Source organism: Schistocerca piceifrons, chromosome 3, assembly GCF_021461385.2.
Source record: "Schistocerca piceifrons isolate TAMUIC-IGC-003096 chromosome 3, iqSchPice1.1, whole genome shotgun sequence".
Taxonomy (NCBI): domain Eukaryota; kingdom Metazoa; phylum Arthropoda; class Insecta; order Orthoptera; family Acrididae; genus Schistocerca; species Schistocerca piceifrons.
The window spans coordinates 333721497-333746670 of record NC_060140.1 but is presented as its reverse complement, the minus strand read 5'-3'; the positions used below and the strand labels follow the sequence as shown (position 1 = coordinate 333746670).

The 25174-nt window shown below is 37.9% G+C and overlaps 1 protein-coding gene across 2 annotated transcripts in view; it reads right to left on the bottom strand.

Annotated features, from left to right (window-relative positions):
* The window catches only part of LOC124789801 (fatty acid synthase), a 90458-nt gene that overhangs the window by 8272 nt on the left and 57012 nt on the right, over positions 1-25174 (bottom strand). The window contains exons 2-30 of one of the 2 annotated variants that reach the window (XM_047257279.1): positions 21027-21268; positions 20762-20914; positions 20440-20613; positions 20029-20229; positions 19685-19923; positions 18718-18948; positions 18425-18616; positions 18191-18319; positions 17855-18085; positions 16404-16593; positions 15711-15940; positions 14554-14858; positions 14294-14438; positions 14071-14187; positions 13879-13987; positions 13409-13669; positions 10137-10313; positions 9553-9716; positions 9149-9331; positions 8741-9049; positions 8004-8200; positions 7442-7696; positions 6715-6838; positions 6453-6629; positions 5817-5996; positions 5312-5510; positions 5051-5231; positions 4794-4939; positions 976-1223 (exon numbers count right to left, since the gene is read on the bottom strand). In XM_047257279.1, coding sequence (XP_047113235.1) covers positions 976-1223; positions 4794-4939; positions 5051-5231; positions 5312-5510; positions 5817-5996; positions 6453-6629; positions 6715-6838; positions 7442-7696; positions 8004-8200; positions 8741-9049; positions 9149-9331; positions 9553-9716; positions 10137-10313; positions 13409-13669; positions 13879-13987; positions 14071-14187; positions 14294-14438; positions 14554-14858; positions 15711-15940; positions 16404-16593; positions 17855-18085; positions 18191-18319; positions 18425-18616; positions 18718-18948; positions 19685-19923; positions 20029-20229; positions 20440-20613; positions 20762-20914; positions 21027-21255 — 5676 coding nt within the window. In that variant the 5' untranslated portion in view covers positions 21256-21268. The remainder of the gene's footprint in view (positions 1-975; positions 1224-4793; positions 4940-5050; positions 5232-5311; positions 5511-5816; positions 5997-6452; positions 6630-6714; positions 6839-7441; positions 7697-8003; positions 8201-8740; positions 9050-9148; positions 9332-9552; positions 9717-10136; positions 10314-13408; positions 13670-13878; positions 13988-14070; positions 14188-14293; positions 14439-14553; positions 14859-15710; positions 15941-16403; positions 16594-17854; positions 18086-18190; positions 18320-18424; positions 18617-18717; positions 18949-19684; positions 19924-20028; positions 20230-20439; positions 20614-20761; positions 20915-21026; positions 21269-25174) is intronic. The other variant, XM_047257280.1, reaches the window with a different exon arrangement.

Here is a 25174-nt window from a genome sequence, read left to right as displayed (position 1 = left end):
CCTCTGAAAGTCCCAAGAACCTTTGGTTCTTTCAAATTATCCAGGTCCCACCTCCTTAATTTCCTACCTTTTGAAAATTATATAGTTTTAATGTTAAGCCCAGAACCAATAAATTATGGTCAGAATACACATCTCATCCTGGAAATGCCTTCCAAATTTAGAATCTGGTACCAAAAATCTGTCTTACCTTTATGTGATCTGTCTGAAACCTTCAAGTGCTTCCATACCTCTTCCACATATACAGCTTTCATTCATGATTGTTATATTGAGGGTTTGTGATGGTTAAATTATGCTCTGTGCAGAATTCTATTAGGCAGCCTCCTCTTTCATCCTCCCCCCCCCCCCCCTCCTCCCAAACCACCACAGTCAAATTCACTAAGCTTCTCATACAAGCCTTTTGTAAACATTTTAATCTAGTCATGTATAACATATTTTATAATTTTTAAAAACACGTTTCTATTGAACTCTACCAGATTCTGTAATAGTTTTAAATTTTTTCTTTCATTTAAATTTAATTAAAAAATTTAAGTAGTAGTAGATTGACTTTTCACAAAGAATGACTTATTCAATATTTCAAGTTTCTGGACCCTATTTACACATCAGTACCTCTTTAAAAAGTATGTTGTTAACAAAAGCAACAACAGTTAACAAACTATGTATTTCTTTCTTTTGTGAGGACAGTTAGAAGGTATGGCCCCTCCTCCCCTGTTGAACATAACTGGTATTACTATGAGTTAAAATCATATGAGCATAGCATCACTTACAATAGAGATTATGTTCTGCAGTCCAAGGTATTGTTTACTATTACTTTTGGTTCTATTTCAGATTAATTACTAAATACCAATTTGTATCAAGAAGGAAATATAAACTGAAAGATACACAGTAATACTTTATTTTAAAAATCAGAAAACTGCTGTTCAAAAAAACCTAAAACAATTTTTATGACTTCTTTGAAAACCACCTCTTAATACTTACTGCTGCAAGATTGAAGATTCCTCCAACGGGGCCAAGTTTTGTGGCTTCCTTGATGAGCTGTTCAGCACCTTTCTCTTTGCTGAAATCTGCTGTTGATATATGCACAACAATACCAGCTTCCCTCCAGCGTCTAATGCACAGTGACTGGTACCCTGTGCGAATGCCACTGCGTGAGGTCAGGACTATATTAGTAGCACCACGACTTATCAGCCAATTTGTAAGCTCCAGTCCAAATCCTCCCAGACCACCTATAGAAAAATAAAAAGTCATTTATAGCCTTACTCTGAAGTCTATATACACAGAAGACAACTAACAGACCTTCTAAGTTGCTTTTTTGGCAATAAAACAATGTAAGTTTAACATAGAGATTTACTGAAAGAGCCAACATCAGATTTATCAAGAAATACAAAATGAAGGACCCTGCACTCTCAGCTATGCAATGTGGCACAGGGCTACGACACTGGACTAAAATTTGGGAGGACAGCGATTCACATCCCCATCTGGCAATCCAGATTTAGATCCACTGTCGTCACAAAAACGTATAAAATTATAACAAGACATTCTACATGACTTCTATCATGACTAACAACAACACCAAACCATTACAACGGAAAGTGCTGAAATAACTGACTAACTCTTCTACTTTCCAAATTCTTTGAACTGCAAATCCACTCATGAAGAAAAGCAGCTGAAGCAATCGTTGAAGAACACTTCTGCAGTGAAATGCAATTTATGGCTTAGGTGACCCTAACTAGAAGAACTCTTCCTCCATTTCACTGTATGGAAATTATTTCTCAAAAGGTTTATGTAGTGAGTGGTAGTGACTATCAATCTGGTTCAAACAACAACAATAAAACATAGCTACCTTACCACCAATTTTTTAGATAGCAAATCATGTATTAAAATATTCAAGCAGTAGTCTCTCCACAGATTTATGCTTGATGGTTAACACCTACATTTTATTAAGTTATCTTCATCTAATAACACTGTCAACTCTAAAATCTTTCACTGCATATTCTATTACATTCATTCTCCCTCACATATTTGGCTGTCAAGAGAGCAATGCATGATGTCTTCAGTGACTACCGTAGCAGAATATTGTCAAGTGGTTTTTCACAGAATGCAAAGAAATTTTGGTCATATGTAAAGGCTGTTGGTGGCACCGAAGTTAGTGTCCAATCCCTGGCGAAAGAGACAGGAACTGAAGTCGAGGGTAGCAAAGCAAATTTTCAAATGTTCCTTTACAAAGGAAAATCCTTTAAAAAGCAAAGGCTCCAGACCCCGATGGAATCCCTATTATATTCTATACTGAATTTGCAGGTGAGTTAGCCCCTCTTCTAACTATAATCCATTGAAGATCCCTCAAACAAAAAACGATGCCCAGTTCTTGGAAATAAGCACAGGTCACACCCATCTACAAGAAGGGTAGTAGAAGTGATCCACAAAACTACTGACCAATATCCTTGATGTCAATTTGTTGTAGAATATTAGAACATATTCTGATCTCAAACATAATGAGGTATCTTTAACAGAAAAACCTCCTCAATGCCAACCAACATGGATTTCGGAAACATTGATGCTGTGAAACCCAACTCACATGGTTCTCACTTGACATACTGAAAGCTTTGGGTCAAGGTAACCAGGTAGATGCAGCATTTCTTGATTTTCAAAATGGATTTGACTCAGTGTCACACTCGTACTTATTGTTAAAAGTACAATCATATGGGGCATCAAGTGAAATTTGTGACTGGATTGAGGACTTTTTGGTAGGCAGGACATAGCATGATATCTTGGATGGAGTGGACCCCAGAGTGTGTGCGGGGGAAGTGTGTTGCATCCCTTGCTGTTCATGTCGGATATTAATGACCTTGCAGATAATATTTATGGTGTCACCGCCAGACACCACACTTGCTAGGTGGTAGTTTTAAATCGGCCGCGGTCCATTAGTACATGTCGGACCCGCGTGTCGCCACTGTGTGATCGCAGACCGAGCGCCACCACAAGGCAGGTCTCGAGATACGGACTAGCACTTGCCCCAGTTGTACGGACGACGTAGCTAGCGATGCACACTGACGAAGCCTCGCTCATTTGCAGAGCAGATAGTTAGAATAGCCTTCATATAAGTCAATGGCTACGACCTAGCAAGGCGCCAGTAGCCTTACATAGCTTGTATCTAAAGAGTCTCACTTGTCTCATCAAGAGCGATGTACCACAAGGATGGATTAAAGTTAAGTATTCCAGAAGCTACGTACTTTTCTTTATAGCATTCATTACGTATCCTGTTTCAGACCTCACGCCATCCTGCTTTAGCTTAGCGCGTGCCTTTCGGCTTCCTCTCATTGTGTCTAGGCTGTCTTGTCTAGACAACAATATTAATAATAAAATCAGGCTTTTTGCATATGATGCCTTTATCTACTACGAAGTACTATCTGAAAGAAGCTGCATAAATAGAGATTCAGATCTGGATGAAATTTCAACATGGTGCAGAGACTGGCAATGAGCTCCTAAGTTCAGAAATGTAAAACTGTGCACTTCACAAAATAAAAAGAAAGAAGTGTCCTACGACTATAATACCAATGTGTAACTGTTGGAATAAGCCTACTCATAAAAATACCTGGGTATAACACTTTGTAGGTCTATGAAATTGAATGATCACGTAGGTTCAGTCGCGGGTAAGGCAGTTGGTAGACTTCGGTTTATTGGTAGAATACTGGGAAAGTGCAATCAGTCTACAAAGAACACTGCTTACAAATCACTCGGTGATGGGTTCTAGAATATTGCCAAAGTGTGAGGGACACATACCAGATAGGACTAACAGGGGATACTGAATATATAGAGAAGAGCAACATGAATGGTCACAGATTTGTTTGATGTGTGGGAGACTGTCACAGGGATACTGAAGGACCTGAACTGGAAGACTCTTGAGATAGACATAGAACTATCCCAAAAAATCTATTAACAAAGTTTCAAGAACTGGCTTTTTTACTCTAGGGAAATACTACAACCCCCTAAGTATCACTCACATAGGGATCATGAAGAAAAGATTAGAATAATTACTGTACGCACAGAGGCACACATACAAACTACCATTCTTCCCGCACTCCATATGTGAATGGAACAGGAAGAAAACCTAATAACTGGTACAATGAGACATACCTTCCGGCATGCACCTCACAGTTGTTGAAGAGTATGGATGTAGATTTCAGATAGACTACAAATGGTTTCTCACGTTGTAAATGACAGCACTTGCTTTTCAGAGATTAAATGATGGGCAGCTCCTCAGTTATTTCTGTTGATGCATAGGCAGTACAACTGTATGAATTCCTTGGCGACCATTCAACTAAGTCTCAGTAATTTTCGTACGTTAGATTCCAATGTCACACACATTTCTGTACCCACTGTGTTGCCTCATGATTAAAAACTAATTACACTGACCTGATTTATATTTGTATTTATCATATATTCTAGTGACACCTATTTTATATACATTTTCCTATACTGTGCAGACATACTGCACCTAGTTTAATCAGCTCATAGGGATGAGCAGACACGGTGAAGTAATATCTATCAAGACTCAATATTTTTTTAAAAAGAACGGCAGGTTCTCATTTTATCAATCAACAATCTTATTAAAAAATTTAGCCAATAAATTGCATTTTGATGAGGCTACACATTGCATTAGAATTGGTACTACCTCTACTTTTCTTCTAATAGTACAATTAACTGAACTTTTCTTACATAGGAACACAATCCTTATAATAGCAAAATGGATAAACAAATATTTCTGTAATGAAATACTCTGTAGTACATTTACTTACCAGCCAGAATGTATACTTTCTCAGGATTCATGTATGTGCGGGGAATGGCAGGCACCAACTTTGTAATAGGTTTGACATGCTTTTCTGCTTCTTCATTTCTGATTTTTAGAACAACTTTTCCAATATGTTTTCCAGAGCCAATAAATCTATAGAACATAAGAAATTAGTATGTTGCCTAACACAGTCGAGAAGATGAGAGTGACAGACAGCATCTGTACATCATTCTGATTTCTATAATAATTAACAACTGTTGATACCTGAATGCTTGCTCCACTTGGTTTTCAGAGTACACAGTGGCAGGAAGAGGCCTCACAGCACCAGACTTAATACCCTCAGTGACTAGCCTAAAAACTTCTTTCTTTGCCACACTATCAGATTCAAAAAGAGCATCTAGGAGGATCCCATGGAATGTTGTATTCTTCAGGAAAAATGCCATTCCTGAAAATGGTCCAGTCTTTTAAATAGTGCAACATAGGTATTTAGAATGAAACCCATTATACACATTTCATAGTACATACCTAGAGGATTGTTGTTTGAGAGATCATACTTCCCAATTTCAAGGAATCTTCCATCTTTAGCTAGGCAACGAACAGATGCTTGGAGCTTCTCTTCAGCAAGAGAGTTTAGGACCAAATCAACACCTCTACCATCAGTTTCCTTAAGAACATGCTGTTCAAAACTTGTGTCTCGAGAATTTGCAATATTCTTGTCTGTTAGCTGCAAAGTATAAAAGAATTTCAAATTTGAAATAGTGGTAATAATGAACTCTCATACAAGAACTTACTTTTGTTACTTCATTAACATAGATGCCAACAAATTGGTACAGCATACACATAACATCATTCCAAATTCCACATATTCGTTAAGTATTCTGTATTAAACACATATCTACTTTGAAGGGTGTAAAATTCCAGTTTCTTTAATTTGTGAGTAATAATTCTCTTATCAGCGCGAGAATGCTTTTTGTTTTGAAACACACTAATTTTTATATCAAACCGGGGAAAAAGTTTTTAAAATACTAACCTGAGGGAAACGCTGTTTGAGGAAAGCTCTCTTTTCTGCACTACCTACAGTAGTGAAAACAGTGCAATCCATATGCAGTGCAATAGCAATAGCTGCTTGGCCAACTCCTCCGGTACCAGCATGAATCAGCACTGAATCACCAGGACGCATCTGACCTCTTACCACAAGGGCATAATAGCTCTGTAAACACCAACAATCCAATCTCATATTTATTCCACATTAAATATTTTCACATATATGGTTGAAAACAAGGTATTTTTGAAAGGAACAGAATAACAATAATAATTTATTTAAAAAATTGATGTGAAACACTGTTTTTTAGGGTGACCTACAGGAAACTGATGGGTTTCAAATGAACAGTAAGATGTTCATTGTTAAGAAAAAAAAAGTAAAGCTTGTATTTATCCCAAATCAAAGGTTAACATCTTCTCTTTGATTAAAGTCACAAAGTGACTGATGTATATACTGTCATCTCCTACTGCTGACAGTGGGGATCGGGCCAATCTAAAAATGTCTGCTTCCTGAAGATCACCCTGTAAATGGTGTGTTGTAAACACTGGGCTGAAAAAGTAAGGGTTATCATAAAGAAGTTAAATAACATGAAAAAAATGAATCCTTGTCAAAAACTCCACTAACCGTGGCATAGACGACAGGAACAGTGGCCGCTTCCTCCAGGGACCACTCATCGGGTACTTCCCACAAGAAACCAGGATCCGCCAGCACAGTTGTAGCCAGTCCCCTGGCTGCAACCATTCCCATCACTCTCTTGCCAGCAGAATTCCGACCAGAAAATTCCAGTCCAAGAATGCAGTCCTGTGCGAGAGAAGGTAGTGACAACGAAGTGAAGTATGGACATTTGATATAATGAATTGAAGAAGGTAGCACATATTAAAGTTACCTGTCCTGCAAGATCACCAGGCAGAGCATCAGGAGGGAGTTTCCCTGTTGCCAACATAACGTCACGGAAATTCAAAGGTGCGTAATATACATGACACAGCTCCTTGCCTGGGAACCTTTCTGGCCTAGAAATGAAAAAAAAAAAAAAAGCATAGGCTTATAAATGTTTAAGTAAACACAACTGTTGCCAGTAAACAATTAATTCTGGGCAAAATAATGTGATTGTTCTAAATAAATTTGAAAATAAAACAATGGGAATCCAGGATGGAATAACAATATGGAAAGGATAGGTTGCTACTCACAACAGATGGATTTTGAGTTGCAGACAGCCACAATGATAAAGACTGCCAGAATATTTTAAGCTTTTGGAAAATTCCTTGTTCTGAAGTAACACAAAGAGCCAATGTCTCGTTGCAGCTCGGCCTCAATGTCCAAAAACTTGAATATTTGGCAATCTTTATCACTGTGCCAGCTTGTAACTCAACACCTTCTCTAAGTGGTGAGTAGCAATATATTGTTTCCATATTGTTGTTAGTTTAAAAATATATTCACAAAACAAAAATGGGTCTCTTAAAAACAAAACTGTTTCGTTATTTCATAATTCATATTTGTAATAAGGTAGAAAATCATGGTAATTCCTTCATGCATCTGGTGCATGGAAATTTCAGAACTGAAGAGCGATAAACAATTCAAATGAAATATTATTCAATACTTCTAATGTGGCTTACCTGTAATATGTAAGTGGTCCTTCAATCCACCGCAGACTAGCAAGATCTCCTCTTGTTAGTGCATTGATGTAAGCATGTTCAACTTGCAGAGCAGTGGCAGAGTCCTTGAGAAGAGAATCAAGATGCATATGTCTGTAACTACCCCAAATACCATTCTTGAGGACATTCAACACCAGATTCTTTCTCAATTGTGCTGCATAGAATTCATGACTTTTTGAAAATGCTGGTGCCTTTTCATCTTGCACAAAAACACACCTGCAAGTTATTATCCATAAATAAATATTAAAATCATAACAACTATTCTTCTATCTATGACCCAGTATTTCTTTGATGCTGAATAATAAAATCACTTCTTGTTTGGTTTACATGTGTAAAAGTATGACAGTTATGAAGAGTAATACCAGGTTGTTTCTAAAATATGAGAAGAAAATTTTAGGGTTCTGTGGGGTTCCTATGAGAACTTAATGTTTGTAATCTTACAAAATACAGTGTCATCAAAACTTCTTTCATTATCTACAGAGTAAAACTTGCCAAAGAGGTGCAACGATTTAATGACACATACCGAACATTGTTACCACCAGGCTCCTGTTTGATGCAATTTATCATCCCAACTATTCCACATTGATTTTCTCCACAGCAGACAACAAGTATTTTAGTACCTTCAGTCTCACTTTGTTTCACTGCAGATTTCAGAGGTTCCACCCAATCAAAATTTTTCTCTGTAACTTGAATCTGAACTGCGTAATCTGAGACCACGGGCTGAAAAGTTAAGAATATCTAGTCACAAAAGTTACAGTTCACACACGGAACATAAAATGTACTGCAAATTTGGTATAATTTTAGATTTTCCCTGTTATTTTACCACACCATTTATAAGAAGTTTACTTCTACCACTAGAAATATTAAAACAAACATTTTTTCTTCATTCTTTCCGCACTTTTGCTAATGCATGATGATGTATTATTACTTGGACACTATGAGTAACACAGTAAAGAAATTCAGTTTTTGTGCTGTAATATGCACCACAAGTTGCAATGCCAGTTACAATTTTTCACGAGTATACAATTTCATATTTTAGACTGAAGTTGGCTGGGGCACCAACATTTACAACAAACTTGAAAAAAGAAAAAGGAAAGCACTGAGTACCATAAATACTGAAATTTACTGTTTTCTATATTATAATATTGGAAACTGATGTATTGTACCCTCCCACAAGCCTCACATGTATAAAAAACAATGGTGTACACAGGTAATAGATACAACATATGCTAACCAAGTCCAATTTTCAGCATCACTCACCTTACGCAGGAGAACAAACGAATGTAAGCCTGTATCCTGTCTGGCAACAAGTTCCCAGTCATCTGGTAACCTACAGCTTTCAACAACTGATCGGCTTTCCTCCAGCAATATAAAACCACCTTCTTTTAGTGATGCAACCATGTTGTCCAGTACACCAGCAGGTCGCTGCAGTATTCCTGTTCCCACGACAATGTGGCAATTTTGATCCACTGGTTCAGAGCTTATATTTTTGGTAACCATTTTCACACCTAGTGGTTCAACTGTACTAGCAAACAAATCAGGATTTGCAGATGCCACAGTCATGTCAACCTGGTAAACAAAACATGTACTAACACTGTAGTGGAAACAACGCAAATGAAAAGTTACAAAATGAAGGAAGAAACAATAGTAGATAAAAGTCAAACTTACAGTAAGGATTGGTTCAGATTCTAATATGTCAATTATCACAGGTGCAAGAAGAGTCTCTGGTTGCCTGTCATCTGCCACTTCAGCAACTTTCATTTTCAATGCTCCACCTGAGTTCTCCAGAGCAATCTGCAAGCACACTGTGAGTGCTTGTTGTCTTACTCTTGCACCATCTTCTATTGTGACCTGCAATTGAATCATCAATTACACAACTTTCTCAAATAATTATGAACATAATTCTGTAGACTACAGACATATAGCACAATGATTTACTATTTATAATCTATAGCGACTGTAATCGAACAGTGTTGCAACGAAATACTGAGGAAAAAAGAAAACTTGTTATCAGTCTCATGAGATGATTTTATATTAAACGTATCAGTAGTGGCCTAAAGGCTGTCACTTACCTCCTTTTTGTTTACATTTGCATATGGTACAAAAGTATACTGCTCAAGCTTAGGAGGAGCCTGAGTTTGCTGTCGCCTTGGTGCTAAACTGGCTTTCAGACCTCTTAACTCAATTCCACCAGACTTCAGGATGTTAATATTGCGGTACATATGAACAGGAATTCCTGCATAGAACAAATATATATTGAGTGTAGGGTGAAGAAGTCATATTCACAGTACACAGATTTTGAATATAAAAATTAGTATAACTAACTATGATAACCTCAGTTTGATAGATTAATATGACTTCAAATTAGACTCAATTACTGAATAGGAAACTGATAAAAGAGAAATTTGCTTTCTTAGTATTATCCAAAAAAACTCTAAATGATACCTGTGTTACAGAAAAAAAGTCACATGTTCAGGTAAGTACAGCACATATAACACAATGAGTGAGAAAACTTTATGACATTAACAAAACCTGATAATGTGATACAAATTAATAATTTTAGCACTCCATGCTCTCCGGGAAAACATATGCTCATAATACAAACAAGAATTACAGAAATAAATAGTAACGATGTAATTCATTACGGTCAACTAACCATCACCTTCATTAAAGCTCTCCACTATTTGTTTATGCTTCTTAGGATTGATGACTGCTCTCTGTAGCCGAGTTGGTAAGTACAGTTCTCGAGTGTTTTGTCCCAGAATAGAGAACTGCAACATCGTGTCCATGAAACTAATCCAATTGTTAACCCAGTTCAACTTTCCATTCACACCTGTTAAGGTAAGAAAAATGGTTTTTAAATGGCATATTTGTACGATTTTCAAATTATTAAGCGAGATATTCAGTACGTATATCTATCAGATTCATATAGATAAATCTCAATTCTCTACAACTTAAGAAAAGTTAAATTACCAGGGTAGTTTGTAGTGTACTACAGTTACTACTTAATGTGGATTGTGAAAGTGAGATTTAACACCTCTAATAGACCATAAATGCCAATAAAGAGCTATTTCTAATTGTTCAGTTTCTCACAATGTGCTATGAGAACTTCTGTAGGCAAGTAAGGAATGATGCTCTTGCAAATGGTACAAATAAGGGTGAAATCTGACTATAAGAAGATGGGGGTAGGAACAGGAGATTAACAAGCAAATCCCAAGCTATATTATTTAGGAGGTTATGAATAGACCATTACTTGATGACAATAAAGTATTTTATATTACATTATATTATATCCAGATATTTATAGTTAGTTCAGTCCTACACATTAACAGTGAAACAAATATTTTACAACGAAGGAATTGTTGTTTTAATTGATCAACTGACAATGCTATACTTAAAGACTAATCTCAAGCTCAGATATAAACAATGTTGGGGCAAGAAATCAATCAGAAATAGAATTTTCAAAGGAACCATCCTTGCATTCACACTTAAGTGATTATGGAAACTCAAGTAGCTATATTCCTGAAAGTGTAAGCTGGATCACCATGATGAAGCAGAAAAAATGCACAAAAACAATGTCCAGAAACAACTAGAAATAGTCCAAGAAGGCCCACTACCTCTCTTGACTTCATACAACTGGGAAAATACACAGTTATTTTATTTTACTGGTATCTCTCCTTTGAAGCAGAAGTAATTATAGTAATAGTATGTGCCAGCTGTGAAGCCATGGCTGATGTAAACAGACAGAGTTACCTCGTTGAGGAGCAATTAGTATCTTTTGAGTGTAAGCACCTCTGTTTGAATGGGAGAAACATGCTTTTGTTCTAGACAGCGTCAAAGAAAGGCAGTGTAGTGACAAGAAAACGCTACAGGACAAGTGTGCCACTGTTGCATGAGCAGGAATGGAATCTTACTACTCTTATGATATGAGCCAGGATGTCGTCACAATACATGCTAGGATTTGTTTTTAAGGAAATTCTTATTTGGACATGCTACAAATGTGCTTAATACCTCAGCCTGAATACAAGGGAGTTACTGTTATGTGTTATTACAGCAGAATGGAGCTCCAGCATATTTTGCTATTTAAATGCACGAGTTCCTTGCTGAAAAATTTGAAGGTTGGACATGGTTAAGCAGCTTATCCAGCCCCACAACACCCACACTTTACCACACCACAAACTCATTACCAGGAATAAATAAGTCATATGTGGCTCTGTGTGTGTACAGGACTAATGAAGAATTGTGCAATAGCACTGAGGAAGCCTTTCGTAGAATAATGCCAGAGATGCTTCACGAGATGTCATAAAGGTGAGTACTCCTACAGACAATTTATTTTTTCTAAGAAGGGACAATGGATTTCTTGGACTAAATGTACATGACATAGCTTGAAAGGTATGAAGCCAAAAACATAGCTTTCATGTCACTTTGGGTTTGTCTTATGAGTGCTTCTAAACCACTGACAAACATGGTTTCAGACACCATGTGCCACAGCTAGTAATGATACAGCAAAATAATTCGTCACCTTCAGCACTGGTATGGATCAGGGAATTATATGCAGTGCCTTGCTATTTCATTTTCTGTTCTATTGTCCTTATTATTGCCCACCTCTGTAGCTGATTGGTCTGTGTGTCTGGCTGCCATATGGAGGACCCAGATTAAATACCCAGAATATTTTCTTGGTGAGACAAATGGAATAAAGTGCACTCAAATGATGCCAACTGGGGTGCTAGTTGTATGAGAATTAGCAGCTTCAACATCTGGAAAGCTGACAGCAGAGCTTTGTGCTGACATCAGGCCCCTTCACGCCTCATCCAATTGATGCCATATGGCAGAGGATGACACAACAGCCAGTTGGCATTGTGTGGTGCTCTGAGTCTGTTCATGGAGTTAGATACGTTTTATAATCAATATAACTTGCACTCATGAAGCACCTACTTTTCTCATGCTTAATACTAATAATTTTATGAAGACTTGTTTGGAAAATCTTTGGAAACTGGATTGCACAGGTGTTGCGTTCATGAAATGTCTGTTGTCTGTAACCTCACCATTAATATTTTACTGCCAACATATGTTAGTTGTGATGGCTGCCGCCAACATTAGTCACCATCATGTACTAAATTATATATTCATTCCCAATGATGGGTCACAGATCAATTCTTATACCTCCAAACCTCACAAACCTGAGAAGTGCTGCTGCTGCTTATTTTATGTTACTTACTGTTAATAATGCTGTCTCTGAATCTAAGGCCAGCACTGAACTATCACCTCAGAATATAAAGTAACTTAATTATTTGTTCAACAGAACATGTCAACTGTCCTGGTACACACCAACTCCCACACCATATAGTACCATAACACATCACTACAGAAGCCACAAAAAATTGAGTAGCCCGCTGATAAGAGAAGATGGGTTGCACTGCTTTGTTTTGGCGTCTCCCGAGGCAAGCTGTGATCTAGTGATCTGGGGATTTCAATGTGTATCAAGAATGCTACAAAAAATAAATTACATAGTTATTTTTTGAAGTTATAATTACAACTTTATGCTACCCCACATGCATATGCTGATACCTGGGAGCACTGATAAAGTTTGCAATATTGTGTGGATTAACTTTTTTAAATACACAATAAACAAACCCTGTCTACAATGCTGTAATCTGAAATGTAGTTTTATGGCATTTTGGAGAAAAGAATACTATTCTGTTGTGACATTATGCCTCATGACACACTTCTGTAACTATACTAATGAAAGACTAACTGCATCCCTAAGGATGTACTTGCACATTCCGTATATTAGTTGCAATTGCGGACTTCCACTGCACTCTTAACTGAGCAAGATGACTTCAGCTACAAATTCTTTGTTATGATTACCATTTGTATCCAAAATTCGCCCTTTTGTACCTGAAATATTTTGTTAAATGTCATGCTTACCTCTATTATCAGATTCTGCAATTCCACGGAAGATGCCACTGTAATCGTAGCCTCTTAGTCTCAGTTCTTTGTAAACATCTGAAGTTGTTAATGGCAGCATTTCTTTGTTTTCTGACAACTTGGCAGGAGCAGGAAGATTTAGCATCTCATGGTCAGGGTCCTCTGGCACATATATTCGCCCAGAGACAACCACAGCTCCTCCTTCACATAGTTCAAAACTTCCTGAGCCATCAAAAATGTTCACCAAAAATTTTACAGAACCTGTAGAGATCAAAGTTTGTTTTACAGCAAAATTGTTCATCCACAGTAAAAGTTAATTTGTAGTTTGCATATTCTATGGTTCACTTTCATGCACTATTAACATTCTGTGCATAAGTTTGGCTATAACCTTGTCAGAGTTGCACAAAATATATGCAGTTGATGATATATCTTCTTTCTTCTTGTTAGAAGGGTTGTAAGAATTATCTTACCTTCTTTTGGCATTATGGTGGCTCGATGGAACTGTACATCTTCAAACACAACACCCAAGTCTTCAAAAGAAGTTCCCTGCAGTTTGGCGAATGTTTTCCATACAAGAGTCTACAACAAAAATTACACAAAAAAATTTTAAACTGAAATAAAGGTAGAATTTAAGTAAAAAATATAAGAGACTGTTCACTTACCAGGTAGCCAGTTGCAGGGAAAAGTACTCTACCATCAATGGCGTGTCCCGATAGGAAACTGTCCTGCTCCTTACTAAGATCAATTTCAATAATGCATTCCCCAGAGCGAGATCCACCCTACAGACACAACATAAAGCTTGAAAACAAGCTAACACATGAACTGTTTCACAAACAAGATTAAAATAAGTAATGCAGGGCAATAAAAAATAACATGTATCCTTGCCTTTCCACTAAAGCTAGCAACACTCCATTCAGAAGAGTGATCCCACTGGATCAATGGTGCAATCATTGGAGTGCCCCTTGCAACAGGATAGCTTATTTTGTTGTAGAACTGAGCTAATTTTGGCTGAAGTCCAGCATTGTACAACCTGGAACAAAAGAGCACATCAATGATCACCTTGTTCTCCTTTGCTCATCACTGCACAGTTACACTTAGAAAGTTTAAATTGGTATAAAATTACTAAAAATCATTTCAAAACTTACTTTCCAATATTTGAGAACAGGAATTCCTTATTATCTTTGTGGCCTCGTTTCATAAGTCCAACATTTGTGCATGTCGATGCAAGCGAACGCTTCAAGATAGCCTGGAGCAGGCAATGTGGAGCTACCTCCACGACAATTGCATTTTCAGGAACAAATTTTAGTGCTTCATTGAAGAGGACAGGTGACAGCAAATTGTTAACATGATAGGCAGCTGATGACCACTGTGCAAGAGATGTCCCCCAAGCACTTTCTGGAATTGATGAGCTAATCCAGCGAGAGGTACGTTGTTTCGGATTTGGTATTATCTACAATTGGGAAACAAATATAATTATAATTGTGAAATGAGACAGCACAATTAAGTTAGTGACACCGTAAAATACTTCTGAAAACAGTCTCTTTCCAGAAATGGAAGAGAGAAGTGAAAGAGAATAAAACAGTAATGAAGATTACACACAGTTTTATATCACTGCCTCAGGTTATCGTGCATAAGAAAGCTAAAGACGCCATAAATTTGCACTGTGTATGACCATTAACCCTTTCCCTCAGCGATGCAGATGCAGGGTGCCTCTACGTGCTCTTATTTAAATTGTCACTGTCTGGGCAACAAGCACACCACAGAGAACGGCGGAACTCTGTGTGGAAATAACGAATTATACATTAAAACAAAAAGTGTGTTTTCATTAAAGTATATTTACAGAAGCATTAAAATACAAAACTTCTCACTGTGAGAAATTTTTTGAAGCTCTTCAGGGTGAACTGTTTCCATAACCATTTCACTCTAATTGTTTACAAATGAATCACTGTCATTATCAAAATCATGCCACGCCTCTAAAAGCCCTACAATCTCTTCCTCAGAAGTGACTGTGCACAGAGAACTAAGCATTTCACACATCATATCTTGAACATAATAATTAAAACTTCCCCCTTAAGGCAACTGCTACAGTTCAACACTGAGTTAACACAGGCTTCCCTACATGGCAGTACTACGCAGCATTGATGCCTAGTATAGTCAGGTTTGTGAATGGAGCAAGTAAGAACTATCAGCGCCACTCGCAGTTGGGGTGGAAAGGGTTAAATGTACACCAATTAACACAAAAAGTATGCTCAAGACTATTAATTGTTATTGATAAAGTATCTGAACTGTAAATAAAGCACACCTTTTCAAGGCATTTCCTCAGCTTTGGGCCAGCATCAGCAATGTAGCGACTGTGAAACGCCACACCAGAGCTATTGACTTCCTTTGCAAATATTCCCTCTGCCTGAAGGGTTTTCACAAACTTAGCAATGGCATCAGGAGGGCCAGAAACTGTCACACTATCAGCACTATTATGACAAGCAGGAACAAGTTCTGGTGGGCATCGAGCCTTAGCGTCCTCCCAAGTTAGACCTGTTCAATGAGAGAGAGAAAAAAAAAAGTTACTTTGATTAAGTTCAACTTCCTAAGAAATACAATCAAGGATGGGTCTCTCTCTCTCTCTCTCTCTCTATCACACACACACACACACACACACACACACACACACACACACACACACACACACACACACACACAGTGTTATATGTACACAACAAAAATGATTGATTCTAAAATCCGTTAAAGACATAAATACGAATACTCTTAAAACTTCTCATTCTTTAATCACTTCATTTCATAGTTCTTAAATGGAATGACAACATGATTTAGAGCAACAAGAATAGCACTAACACATGAATTCCAAAAAGATCTATTAAAGTCACTCCCTTAAAGCCTACACAAAATAAAGAATATTTAATCTACTGCCTCTAAGACATGCGTCTAAAGCTAATCCCAAATTTGAGTCTCTTAAAGCTAAATAGGCAAAATTGCTAACCAACAGCAGCCATGCTTCCACGAGGCAACTTAGACTCGAGAATACTGCGCCCTCGCCAGTATGCAGCAAGAACTGTCTGTTCTGCAGTGAATGTGCCATCAGCATATGCACATCCTAATTCCCCAACTGAATGTCCAACAATTCCATCAGGGTGTATGCCGAGTGAAGAGAGTACGTCCACCAACGCTACCTGAAATGTTTTGAAATACAAGTTCTGTTGTTACATACATAAGCAAAAAGTATTAGCTAGAAGTAAATATGACAATTACAAAGCACAAGCCAGTACAAGGCTCTGTTTTTCTGAATTTTAGTTCCTTTGTTTAATATCAGGAATAAATAGAGAAAAGAACAGAAACAGGATAAAGTGCACTTAAGGTGTTGGCAACTCTTCTAATGCTGGCAATTCGTTTCCATTTGTTGTAGCACATCAGGTGATAGTGTACAGTTGCCAATGAGAATAGCTCAACCTAATGACTTATTTCAACAGAAGATACAAATTGATTTCTTTTGTTTTCAACATGGATTGAGTGAGATTGACAATTACTGATATGGCTATATAAAGTTGGTAACTGCTTTCTGTATGTATTTCTTGTATTGTATATTTCTCAGAATACGACAGAATTTCTTGGGATATTGTTTCTTATTCCAACATTCGATGTGAGTTGGCAAAGTCAACAAATCTGAGTGCAAGAAAACTGGCTATGGTGATCCGTAGCTTAGCCAGAGGTCTATGTTAGGTTGAAATGTTATACTCTGACTGAGTATTAGCAAATCCAATGAATGTTACTGGAGGAAAACTAGTTGTGGAGACAGACTGATTTGCATTGCAGCCCACTGATCAACTGCAGTCACAAAGGAAACTAAGAGTATAGTTTAAATTTTACAGAATTTTTTGTTTTATATGACAACATTCCGCACAATAAGTTGCATTTTAACTCCACATAATTTTAAGGAGTCCACATCACAACAACATTTATCGAACATTGCTTTCTCATTGGTTTTGTCATCTTGTCTAATCATCCTACTTATCTCTCTTCATGTTCCACTTCCAATCATTCACTGTGTGAACTGTCACCAACTGTAGTTTGCAACAGAAAAGCTGCTTACACCATAAAGTGTACTTTTACCCAGAAATGTACACTTGAAGAGGGTACACATGTCACTGTCACTTGTAGCTGTAAGAAAAGAACTACAATCACAATTTTGATTCCACTTGTGTCTATCATGCAAACTTTGAAAATCCCACAATACATCTTCACTGTTATTAAATACATTACATTTTGTTTATAACATTTTCCTTAGGTTCAGATAAAGGGACCCAGTTTTATGCATTTGAGATTGAGGCCTGCTCTCAATCATCCCACTTTTGATCACTGATGTGTACTCATGGTGAGGGAATAATATTTTTCTTATGCAGCCAATATAAAGAATTTACACTTTAAAGTGCGCACCTGAATTGCTGCAACTGAAATGAAAGAATTCAGAACATTGTCAAATGTCGCTTCTGTTCCATTGACGATGGTGTCGTACAAGTTTACACCTTCTGGTTGTAGTGCTTCAGAGCATTTTCTAATTGCCTTCTCAAAAACTTCAATCTGGAGAAGATCACTTCCCATTCCAGGCCATTGGGTGCCCATTCCAGAGAAGACAAACCATACAGGTCGCTTTTCTCCATCAAAATGCTGAAATAAGATTTCAGGGGAAAAAAATAAAAATTAGTTTTGTGTTTTAAGTATCCAACGAAAAACTGTAGCAATGACGAAAGGCAGAAAGCAAACTTTACTTACAGAAATTTCTCTCAGAGTGGAACTTCCACCCAAGACCGTAAAGCCTCTGTAATTATGTCCTGTTATATTTGTAGCATGAATCTCATGAAGCAGGCTGATTAAGTCATCATCTCTAGGAGAGTTTTCGATCTACAAAGTAAGATATGACAGTCATAATTAGGGATGTCAAGAGTAAAACAAGATAGCAAATATTCAATTCGGGACTACCATTTACAGCATATAGCTCATACATACTTTTTCAAGAAATGCTGAAACTGCTTCATCTGTTCTTCCCGAAACTGTAACTAAACGGGGAACACCATCTTGAATAGCTGGTGTCTTTGGTTTTGGGTTTGAACGGAGAACAATATGTGCATTTGCTCCCCCAAAGCCAAAAGAATTTACAGCAGCTAGACCACCATTCCATGGAATTGCTTTATCAACAACCTACCGAAACAAGAAAATATCATGTACACATTAAATACAACCAAGCACTAAGTGAGGAACTGTCAGAGATTGAAGTAAGATTTTCTGATTTCTTTTAGTACCTGAAGCCGGCCATCCAAGAGAGCAGGAATATCTGGATTTGGCTCTTTAAAGTGCAAATTTGCTGGCAAAAAGCCTGCTTCCATAGCTATAACAACTTTTGCTATGGAACATAGGCCAGATGCTGGCTCTGAGTGACCCATGTTGGACTTCACAGAACCTATCAACAACGGAGAGTTGCGATCCTTGCAGAATACGTCAGCAATAGCATTCACTTCCTGAGGGTCTCCCACCTGGCATTGAGAAAAAAAAAAAAAAATTTCAGTAATGGAGAACAGGATGGAAAACTGTAATATTGTTGAAAATATAAATCTACAATTCTATACTAGAACAATAATGAAAATCAATAATTAATTGCTCCTCGAAACATGGCTACGTGCAGAGGTCTCAGCTAGCTGACAAGGGCCATCCTCATGTTAGACCAACCTAGTCATTATGGGTCATCAGTCAACATAACAAGATGAGAAAATGTAGCAACTGAAGACAAAGACCATTACATTCCAAAACACTGTCATTATTTCTACAAACTGAAAGATAGTTCTAAGTACCTTATCTACTATCTAATCCACTGTGGTCAATTTGCCGTAGTCTGTGCAATAACCAAATAAAAAACATTTCTTTGAAAAAATGTACTGAGATGTCAGATTTCAGTTGGGCGTACAACACACTGAAATGCCAACTTTTATATTTCCGTAACGACATACTGCCCCAGAACAGTGAGTCATGTAGATGTGGCTTGACAGAAAATTTTTTACTCTACAAGTCTAGTGAACATTTTACCAGTGTTTTGAAACATTAGGAAAGAACAAGTATAGGCTTACCCCATTGGACCTGGTATCTATGCTGTAGTTATTAATATGATATGAATAGTATGATATACTGATGAACATGCATAGTTACGATTTCTGATAACTGTCACTTCCAACCTTTTCAAATATATGCTTAGTAAAGATTTTACAGCAAACTTACTTTAGTGCCTGTACCATGCGCCTCAACATAGGATACATCTGAAGGGTTGAGTCCCACTTCTGCGTAAACTTCTTTAACAAGTTTCTTCTGCATTTCTCCAGAAGGAAAAGTTATACCTTGAGTTTTATAACCATCAGTGTTGGTCTTTGCATTCACAATTGTTGCATAAACACGTTTGGCTTGTGAAGATTTCTGGAGATAAATTACAACTGCTGCTTCACTGCGTACATATCCATTGCCTATAGAGGAAAATATCAGATTAGTTTAGTGAGCATAATTAGCACACTCAGAGCCACAAAGAAATTAATTTCTAAAATTAGTAACTCAAATGTTATCAAACTTACCTGAGGCGTCAAATGCTTTACACATTCCCTGAGGGCTGAGCATGCTTAACCGATGGAACTGAAGTGAACACGTGGGCTTTAACAACAGGTTAACACCACCTACTATAGCTGCATCACATTGTCCTGTGCGCATAGCATTCATAGCTTGCTGGAGAGCAAACATACTGGAGGAGCAAGCTGTATCAATGGCATAGCTGGGACCTAAAATAACATGAAAGGTAACATTCAGATTTATTCCCAGTAGCAAGATGGCATAAATATCCAATATGATGTTTCATGCTAATTACATGTCAAGTTACGGGATCAAATAAAATTCAGTGCCACACAATAATATTTGTAACAACAAAATTCGAACTCTGATTTTCGATCAGACACAGTTTCTTTAGCTCAGTAAAATACAGGCCTACATACCTGAGAAATCAAATGTGTACGAGATTCTATTTGGGAACATTGCACGGCAGCAGCCTGTAAGACCATATCCATTGACTTTCTCTGGGTCAGCTGTCCAATACTCATCAGACTCGCTGTCAGATACTCCAATGAAAACTCCTGTTCTTGATCCTCTGACATCAACGGGGTTTACTCCTGAATTGCAACAACATATCACATATATATACATACACACACGTTCGATCCAGCCAGAATGGATTCAAGAATGTTAAGAAAGTAGAAAAGTGAATATAAAACAAGCTGCATCATTATGAGCTAATTCATACATGTATATAAGACAAACCTGCATCAACTATAGCCTCATGTGTCAATTCAAGCAACATTCGCAACTGAGGATCCATAACATGGGCCTGCTTTGCATGTACTCCGAAGAATGTAGCATCAAAATGCGCCAGATCCTTCAGTTTTCCAGTTCGAGTGGGCAAGCCATACAGGCCTAGAAACACAGAAACAAAATGGTACTTTAACTAACCCACAATTTTTCACACTGAAGTAACAATTATTTAAGCAATAATAATACTCGCAACCAATAAAGAATGAATGCTTACCAGATGGCCACCTTCTCTCATCATCTGTCACTAGATCAACACCTTCAAAGAGTTGTTGCTTAAATTCTTCTATGTTGGAACTTTCTGGTAACCTTCCTGAGATACCAGTAATAACTATGTCATCATCCATGTTCCAGTGACCGTTGGGCACGGAATTTACAGTAGATGTGTCAACTGTTCTCACTCCTACCGGAGCATGCACTTCAACTTCTGGGAAACGGGCTGGCATGTTTTCTGTTTTCCTGCAAAATAAATAACATACCGCTGTTCAGTTAATCGCTTAATTACCAAGTGGACAACTCCTTAAAAAAAAATCTGTTACGAAAGAAGTACACTTAACACTTAATTAGAAGCTTAGTGAGAATAAAGAAATTGGTTTATTAACTTGGTTAAAGTTACAGCAAAGCGAACACTTACATCATAAAACATTTTTTTCTCAAATTAAGAACGGGTTCATGCCGATTTATTTTTCCAGTGTTGTTATATGACGTATACAGATAAACCTCGCCAAAAGAGCCTTTAAAACTTGTTGGCACTGTCACTTTTATTTTTATGCCTTTCTGGTTGTGTAGAAATACGGCAAGCACAGGTACAACAATGGCATGATTGTTGTTTCAGCTAGGGTGTAAAGTGATATGACTCAAAATCTATTATACGACGGATTCCAACCATCTTAATTACAAACAACAACGTATCGCAAAGATACCATAAACATGCCACAAAACAATGTTTTACTCTATGAATTTTTGGCACACACGCTACAGATTGTTCAGGATCTCTGACGACAAGTAAGGCTTACTGGTAGAATGTGAATGTTTGTATTTCCAGAGCAAGTGCTGCGTGTAAACTGCCCCGATTCGACTAGCACCACTGGTAAGGCAGATCTGCAAATTCGATCACCCATATAGTTTTCAGACTGCGTCGATTGGCACTTCTTTCTTTACGAATAGCAGTAATATTCCGAGTAACTCATCAAATTGCCTAATGGGCAGACTTGGCTTTTGATATCCACCCCTGCCATTAAATTACTCTGTTCTTAACATTATGACTGGGTCTTTTAATACGAAAAATCCGAACAGTAACGGGGATGTTAATTTTCATTTTTCATTACGTCGAGATGTGCAGTGTATTGCCGCTGACGAGGTCCTACGAAACGATACAAATGAAAATATTAACAAGGTGAACAAATAATGTAAAGAAATCCTGTTTTGTTGAAATGGGTGGACTTTGTTAGAATATAAATGATTAGACTCCAGAGCTTTGCAAGGATTCTCGCATAGTATTATTCTGATACGTTAACGAACAACTATACTTTTGTTACTTTTTTTTGCCCTGGTAAGGCTCTTTCAGATTTTTATTTTGTGTAACTAATTATAAAATCACCAATTTCGTACGTAGAGCTGGAACATTTACTTGTTTTTCATATATTTTCAAGAGTGTACCCGAACGGACCATCAGGCCACACGGAATTAGTCTACATATTAGAGATTATTTACAATGAAGCGCAACGAAATTATTCTTTTAATTTTTGAATACATTGCAGATTTTACCAGCTCTTTCCTCAGCTCGTGTTCTTAAAATCGTTTGTGCAGTTTGATTTAAAATTTGACAGATGTTCTCCATTATTTTGTGTGATTACATTTATTTGTTACAAGGACTTCCGCTAATCAACATAGGTTTTGTTCCAACGTTGCACCCATTTTAGGCGAGCGTTAAGATGGAAACAGTGGGTTTCGGGCTTCACATGCAACAACCTACGTGGATGGTGTTTTAAAGCCAGCTTTATAATCACACAAACTGAACGCAGTAAAAGCAAATGATTTAAAGTATCTGAAATGGAAAAAAAGCATGTAAACTTAGGCTAGAGACGGGTAATAGTGTTTTTCCCAAGGTATGAGAGTTGAAAATTTATTACAGGAGGAACGGTAACGATGAGAATTGTTTCGGGTAACTGATGATCCTATAATAATGATTCTCTACTATTCGAGCACCAGAAAAACGTTTTCGGTTGCTCCAACAGCCAACACGCCGAGTGTCAACTTGCTTTACGCAAATGGTACTGGTACCACTCATATATACGACTATTTATTCAGTACATCGACCAAATACCGTATCCGGTATCATTCGAGCACATAATGACACGATGAAAGAAAATATTTAACTCGTGACCTTCAAAGAAAGAAAAAAATAAAACACTTAAAGAGGTCTACTTGCAGGGTGATTCTACTGACGTGTTTCTTTATTCTATTGATAAAATATTAGAGATGTAACTAATCATGTCAAAATTTTGGCATCCCACTCCATAATCATTTCTGTAGGTAACGCTACGCGTATCACTTGTCAATACAATGGTACTGAAGTTTCATCGTTCATCGCCGAAAGCCTTCAGTTGCAACTGATATAGCGAATAAGTAGATCAAATGTTAAACACGGAAGATAGACGACTAGCGGAGCACTAGCTCTGACAAGGATGGAGAAGGGAATCGGCTGTGTCCAATTCAGTGGCATTGGCCGGGAATTCAAATTAAAGATTTAGGGAAACAATAGAAAATCTACATTTGAACGTCCGAATGGCAATTTGAGCCCCGTTGCTTCCGGATACGAATGCAATGCCTTCAGCGCTGTCCAGCTTTCCCAATAGCCGGTAGTCACAGTAGAGTGAGTCTGTGCTACTCCACTTCCATACAGGGGATCGCTGGACTGTTACTAGGTTTCGTCCATATGTTCATAATGTAGATCTCTCTCAAGTCCTACCATGGTAGAGCAATGTGCGGTCTGGTGGTCGGACGTTAGTTAAATTTGCAATCTCAGGAGACCTGCTTGCCAATGTAATATGTAATGCTACCGTATCCCTTACATACATTTATCCGACCAGCCGATCTTGTTGAGAGCCTGTTAAATGAAGCGACATGCATGAATACGAGGAAAGAAACAAAAAGCACGTCATTAGAAAGAGGAAACTTCATTTTAGGTGAGATTGTGCAAAGATTCGCCGCTCGGAAGCAGACAGCGCAAGTTTATTATATCTGTACCACCATCCGTTAAAGAAGTCAAAGCCGGCCGCGGTGGTCTAGCGGTTCTAGGCGCTCAGTCGGGAACCGCGCGACTGCTACGGTCGCAGGTTCGAATCCTGCCTCGGGCATGGATGTGTGTGATGTCCTTAGGTTAGTTAGGTTTAAGTAGTTCCAAGTTCTAGGGAACTGATGACCACAGATGTTAAGTCCCATAGTGCTCAGAGCCATTTTAGCCAAAGAAGTCAAACTGCTTCAAGAAGTACTTCGTCTCATCTTGCCCTGAGCTCAAGAAACCTACGGCGTTATTACACTGCGACAGTATTGTGCGTCAATGCCTTGCGGCTATAGCAAGATGTTACGAATTGTGGAGATTGATTATGTAAATGGATAGTATTTTGAAATTTAGTATCAAACTTGTGTCCACATTTGTCTGACGTGTAATATATTTTAATAGAGGGTGAGGTGTTCCGTTCGCCTCTAATACAAACACTTCGAATTGAGTCACACAGCACGTCGCTAGCGACGTCCGTACCTATTGGGCAGCGAAAATAGCATTCGCAAATAATTTTGTGCCGTCTATATGACAAAAACTGCCTTCCAATTTCAAGCTGCGAGTTATATTGCAAAATAAGACTGATTAAAATGACAATACGGTAGATGGTACAGAACTGGAGAAACGTGCATAAGATGACGACTCGAGTAGCTAACTCCGGCAAGTAGTGTAAGGGAAATGCTGAGCGATCAGGATGAGAAAAGGTCAGACATTTAGACTAGTATGGACGGTGTAACAAGCTCCTTCCTGTGTTGACAAGTCTCTCTCTCCCTCTCTCTCCCCCTCCCTCTCCCTCTTCCCTCCACTCTTTGTGTGTGTGTGTGTGTGTGTGTGTGTGTGTGTGTGAGAGAGAGAGAGAGAGAGAGAGAGAGAGAGAGAGAGAGAGAGAGAATTTTACCGCGCACACAAAATGCTCTCTCAAATTCAAGTTTTGCGTAATCCTTTCAGGTAGTTGCCACCTTGTCTTGCTGCACTGGGTGTCCTCCGCCTGTGTTTTTTCCTACCCTGGAAAATCCAGTGTGCATTTTTCCCAAATTATGATGCGATTGCTGTGCCAAAGCCGGTCCACCATTACAGCCTAA